This window comes from Cyprinodon variegatus, unplaced genomic scaffold (assembly GCF_000732505.1).
Source record: "Cyprinodon variegatus isolate N-32 unplaced genomic scaffold, C_variegatus-1.0 Scaffold156, whole genome shotgun sequence".
Lineage (NCBI taxonomy): Eukaryota > Metazoa > Chordata > Actinopteri > Cyprinodontiformes > Cyprinodontidae > Cyprinodon > Cyprinodon variegatus.
The window spans coordinates 1,034,568-1,040,356 of record NW_015150609.1 but is presented as its reverse complement, the minus strand read 5'-3'; the positions used below and the strand labels follow the sequence as shown (position 1 = coordinate 1,040,356).

At 53.3% G+C, this 5,789-nt stretch overlaps 1 protein-coding gene across 7 annotated transcripts in view; it reads right to left on the bottom strand.

Moving 5' to 3' along the window:
- rtn4 (reticulon 4) overlaps positions 1-5,789 on the bottom strand; it is a 21,579-nt gene that overhangs the window by 1,696 nt on the left and 14,094 nt on the right. For 4 of the 7 annotated variants that reach the window (XM_015377570.1, XM_015377571.1, XM_015377572.1 and 1 more), the window contains 5 exons: positions 1,753-1,960; positions 740-878; positions 583-652; positions 464-510; positions 329-387 (listed from right to left, as the gene is read on the bottom strand). In XM_015377570.1, coding sequence (XP_015233056.1) covers positions 329-387; positions 464-510; positions 583-652; positions 740-878; positions 1,753-1,960 — 523 coding nt within the window. Of the gene's footprint in view, positions 1-328; positions 388-463; positions 511-582; positions 653-739; positions 879-1,752; positions 1,961-3,307; positions 3,552-5,639; positions 5,741-5,789 lie in introns of those variants that run through there. The other 3 variants (XM_015377575.1, XM_015377574.1, XM_015377576.1) reach the window with 3 other exon arrangements.

The following is a 5,789-nucleotide window of genomic DNA, read 5'->3' as shown; positions in this document are numbered from 1 at the left end:
TACATCTACTTGGCTCTAAAGGCAATCCCTTAGTGAAGGATTATTGGTTTGATTGAATGAGTCAGAATTTAATCCAGATTAAACTAATCCAGGTCATTATTCTGTAGTCGGTACATTGATTAGCTAATGAATGACGGCGTTGCTGGGTTCTTATTCTGATTCTGGTTTCAGTTCTGATCCTCATCCTGATGAAGGTCTTCATCAGGATGAAGGACGGGTCTGACCCGGTGGTGGACCCGGGACCGACCCGACCTTCGGTCCGACCCGATGGTGGACCCGGGAGCGACCCGACCTTCATCAGGGAAGCGGTTTGGTTGATCAGACTTACTTTCCCACCACGTCTTTGATCTGGTTGTTGACCAGCGCCAGGTAATGGTCGATCTGAGCCTGAGACACAGAGACAAGTTAGACTGGAACCATTGTGGGCAGACAGGTGCATTGTGGGTAATATCTGGGTAACTACCTGGTGTTTCTCATAGATGATGGGGCAGCTGAACGCTCCGACCAGACCTGAAACAGAACCGGAGGTTAGAACCGGGACCTGCCGCTGTGCTCGGAGCGGATCTCCTGATGGAGACTCACCCAGGATGAGCAGCGTCAGGCCGTTGAACAAGGCGCCCACGTAGGTCAGGATCCACATCAGGACAGCGAACTGCAGGGAGACGAACCAACCGGATCAGAACCACATCTAGAAGCTCAGCTCTATGAACGGATTCAGACAGAACCGAGCAGAACCCACCTTGATGGAGTCCACCAGGTCCTCCACCAGGAACAGGCGCCTCAGCTCCACCACGCTCTTGTTGAGTTTTTCCAGAACCTTGTCGCTGTACTTATGGACCACGTCCTCGGACAGCGCCACCTCCTGGTCCAGGTACTGCCTGCAGGACGGAGAGGAGAGTGTCCAGAACCAGAGCTTCACAGAGGCTGGAGAAATACCAGAACCAGCCTGGAACCAGAACCGGCCTGGAACCAGAACCAGGCTGGAACCGGAACCAGCCTGAATCCAGAACCAGGCTGGAAGCAGAACCAGGCTGGAACCGGAACCAGGCTGGAACCCCGGAACCTGCCTGGAACACGGAACCTGTCTGGAACCAGAACGGATCCGGAATGGAACCAGAACCAGGCTGGAACCGGAACCAGGCAGAATCCAGAACCAGGCTGGAACCCCGGAACCTGCCTGGAACACGGAACCTGTCTGGAACCAGAACGGATCCGGAATGGAACCAGAACCAGGCTTCAGACAGAACCAGGCTGGAACCGGAACCGGGCTGGGACCGGAACCAGGCTGGATCCAAAACCAGCCTGGAACCAGAACGGATCTGGAATGGAACTAGAACCAGGCTTCAGACAGAACCAGCCTGAATCCAGAACGAGGCTTCAGACAGAACCAGCCTGGAACCCGGAACCAGCCTGAAACCAGAACCAGGCTGGAACCAGAACCAGCCTGAATCCCGGAACCCGGAACCAGCCTGAAACCAGAACCGGGCTGGAACCAGAACCAGCCTGAATCCCGGAACCTGGAACCAGAACCAGGCTGAATCCAGAACCAGGCTGAATCCAGAACCAGGCTGAATCAAGAACCAGGCTGTTCGGGTCTGGCTGAGCTCAGTAATCCCTCCTAATGTCTCTAGAATCAGGAAGGTTCTGTTCTGCAGCCAGAAACGGGGATAAACTGAACTAATCCTCTTTGGTCTCAGAACCTCTCAGTAGACCCGCCAACCCGCCTAATGACAGAACCAGAACCAGACTCACTTGAAGGGGTGTCCCTCATCGGACTTCTGGATGGCCTGCAGGATGCCCTTATATATCCTGAAGCAGATGGTGACGGAGAGCAGCGCCAGGCCGATGTAGGAGCAAACGCTGACGATGCTGCACACCGTCAGCGACAGCAGCAGCAGCAGGGCGGCGCCGAACACCACGCCCGTCGTCTTCACGTCCCGCCAGTACAGCAGCTCCACCACTGCGGGACACAGAGACACAGTGAGTAAACGCCGCCGTGGGGTCTGACCTCAGGGCGGCTGCTTTGATGGGACCTGCTGAGCAGAGGAACCAGAGAGAGGTCCAGACCGACTTCCTGCCTAAAGATCAACTTCCTGCCACCTTCACCGCCTGCAGGGGGGAACATCTCTGGATCCCCCCTGGTTCTTTATAACTGGGTCCAGGGGTCACAGAACCCTCCCAGATTTAGGGATGGACCAGGAGGAGGTTCTGACCCATGACATCTGCAGATGTTTAAATGAAATCATTCCCACCTGAACACCTGCAGGGAGGTAAACCTGATTAACTCTTTACCTGCTGGGTTTCAGGTTTGTTTCACCGGGCCATCGGAGGAGAACTAGTTTAAAATATCTGCTGCTGTTCTGGTTGGAGGTCCGATTTAAGGAAGCAGAGGTCCAACATCTGCACATTTAGAGAGGAGCTGCTGAGGTCATCACCACACAGCAGATCATTCTGTTAAACCTCAGTCCTGCTGGTCTCAGCTGTTTAAACTCAGCGGGTTCGTTTTAAGGAACAGACGAGTTCAGAACCCTAAAAGTCAGACCAGAACTAGATCTACAGAAGCGGACCTACAGGTAGAACCAGAACCAAGCTGCAGGTTCAGAATAGGAAGCCGGGTTAATGATAGATTAACCAATCAGCAGGCGGTCTCTAATCAGGGCTGTTCAGGTTTGACCAATCAGTGAGCTGCATTTGATACGTCAGGCTCCAGGTCGGTTTGAATGAAAGAGAAAATAAAACTAAAATTGAGCCAAAAAGATTCAGTTGGTTGAAAACAGCAGAAAGTTAATCAGAGAAACTAGCTTCTCCTAACTGATCCCAGACCAGCATGAGGAGCTTCAGCTTGGAGGAAAACAGCAGAATGAAGCTCTGAATCACATGCTGACTTCAGGTTAAACTGAGCTCAGCTCAGCGGTTTAAACTCGGCCTAAACTTAAACCGCAGTTCTGTAAACTCAGCTGCTGACATGTTAGATTAAAGCAGACATCCTCTAAATGTCGGGCTTTATTTCCGCCGGTATTAGCCGGCTAGCTGCTAGCCTGCAGCCATGTTTCCCAGCAGCAGAGGCGGACTGGGAGCAGGAGGAGCAGCCGGAGCAGGAGGGGCGGAGGTCGGCTCCAAATGTGGCCTCCTGCCTACATATGGTATGAGGCTCCCAGCAGCACCGGAGGCTGCTAAAAATAGAGCCCGCTGCTCGGCGCCTCCAGCCGGGCCACAGATCTGGTTTCACCTCCTCCCGTTTGACCCGGTTCACCTCCCTCCTCCTGCTCCTCCTCCCTGCACCTCACCCCGGGACCTCTCAGCTCACCGCCGGGTCTGAACCACCCGGAGCCCGGCTCGGCCTCCGCAGCAGCCCCGCTCTCCCCGCAGCTCATCCCGCACAGCGCAGAGGACAGATGGAGCACTAACCCCGCTCGGCGTCCATGTTGAGCCTCCAGCAGCAGAGCGGAAGCCCCGCCCCCAGCTGACCGGAGATCAACAGCAGGGGGCGGGGCTGCGCATGCGCGGCTCGGCTCAATAGGGGCGGGCCTGCACATGCGCAGCTCGGCTCAGAGCAGAATCTTTTTAGAAACGATTTATTCTGATAGATTATCTATAAAACCAGTAAGGTGCGAAAAAAACTGAAATATTACCCAGATTGGTTTATTATTGGTAAAATATATTATTATAACCAAATAAATAGAGTGCTGAGTTAATACATCATTAAAAGGGAATAATTGGCACTGTAACTTTAAATTTATTTCCTCTTTTAAAATAAATATGTGTTATTAAAGACAAGAAAACCTGAGTTTATATTTCTGATAAACTGTATTGAACAATCTGAAGGGTAATGACCGAACAGGAAGTCCTTTAACCTCCAACCTAAACCGTCTGTTTGGGTTTCCTGGAAGCAGGTCAGAACCATGAGGAGGACCTGTGGGTTTAGACCCTGGAGGCCATCTGGATATCTGAGAACATCAGTTCTCTGGTCTGGACTTTGACTAGGCCGTTCTGACCCATCATCCATGTGTCTCTGTCTGGATGTTTGAGGCGGTTCTGTTGGACGGTCAGCCTCCTCCTCAGTCTCAGCTCATCTGCAGCCTTTAGCGCTATCTGTCTCTCATCATGATGCTGCCACCACCATGGCCCACAGTGAGGATGACGCTTTCCCAGCTCATCATATCTCCTATAAGGACCAAAGTGTTCGTCTCCGGTCAGACCCCGTCTATGACGATCTGTAAACTGCTAACAGAACCTTCCGCTCCCCTCGGCAGGCGTCTGGACCTCTGCAGCTCCTCCAGAGCCACCGTGGTCCGAACCCTGCTTTGAACTGAACCAGAACTTCCTCCCTGACCCGTCTGCTGGGTTCTTCAAGGCGTGTTTCCTCCTTCCTGAGATGATCCATCAAAAACACAAACAGAAGCGAAGCTGAAAAGTTTCAGCGGTGTGAAAACTTTACAGGATCTTTATCTGATGTCAGAACCCTCAGCGGACGGAGCGATAAGCCCCGCCCACACGGCCCGGGTTCTACTGGCGGATCATAAAACGGCAGATAAAAGGTCCAAAATTCAAATTCTGCTGGGAGATAACCCGGCCAGTTCTGCAGCCATAAAAGGAGGAGCAGCAGAACCAGGTGCATGCTGGGAGATTACAACCACCAGTTAAGCTCTGAACCTGCGGCGCTCTGTGGGAGCTTCACTGCTGAACCGGGTCTAAAGAAAGTTCAGTTTGGGGCAGAATCTTAAGTTTCCCTCTAGAAGAGATCAGAACCAGAAGGTCGGAGCTTAGAGCAGCAGAACCGATCCGGACCATCAGAACCATCTGTTCACACAGAGGTGGTTCTGATGAGAGACGGCAGCACGGTACCATCAGAACCTCAGAACACCCCGACCCTGCAGGAGGAGCTAAACAATGAACAGAACCTCCGGAGGCTCCAGCCGCTGTTTGGATTAACGGACCACAGATCAGAACCAGACATTTCCCCTGTAATAAGGTCCAATTGGTTCTGATCAGGTTAAAGGCTGAAAGGTCGGATTTTTTCCCTTCCATTAAACGCACCAGAACTGCCTCCAGTTAGAACACGCTAAGTTTCTTTCACTCCTGTGAGCGGTTCTGGCGCCTCCGTCTCAGAACCGGCGTCTCCTCCAGGTTCTGGTATCCATCAGCAGACGGATCTCTGCTGCAATCAGAACCAGCCGACGCCGATTGATCAATAATCAATGACTCTGCACAAAGGTCAGAGCGCTGAGTCATCAGTCAGGAGACAGAAGCGATGATCGGTTCTGATAGCAGGACCTCAGCAGGAACCTTCAGGTGTGTTCGGTTCTGGTTCTGAAGGGAAAGCTTCCAGAACCGGACTCCTTCAGCTCCTCTGCAGCCAATCATTAACCTGAACCCACCTCCCTGCTCCTCCTACTCCTCTTTGTCCTCCTTTGGCCGGAGCTGCTGCAGGTCCAAAGGTCCCAGCTGCTCAGAGCCCGACCAGCGACACAGAACCGGACCTGAACCAGGCCCAGAACCACCAGAACCTCCCAGTTTAACCCAGCACAGCTGAAACCGACGGCTGACAACATGAAACAGACAGATGAACCCTGCTGGACCCACCGGGTCTCTGAGCCCGGCCCAGAAGCAACCAGAACCTGACCGACGGGGAGGCCTACCCTGCTCTCTCCATGTCTGGACCTCAGGCTCCTTCTCCTCGCAGCAGTTCTCCATGCTGTCCGATCCGATCAGCAGAGACACATTCCAGCAGGCAGCGAGCCGACCGAGGAGCTCAGAGTGGGACGGGGGAGGAGGAGGGAGGAGGAGGG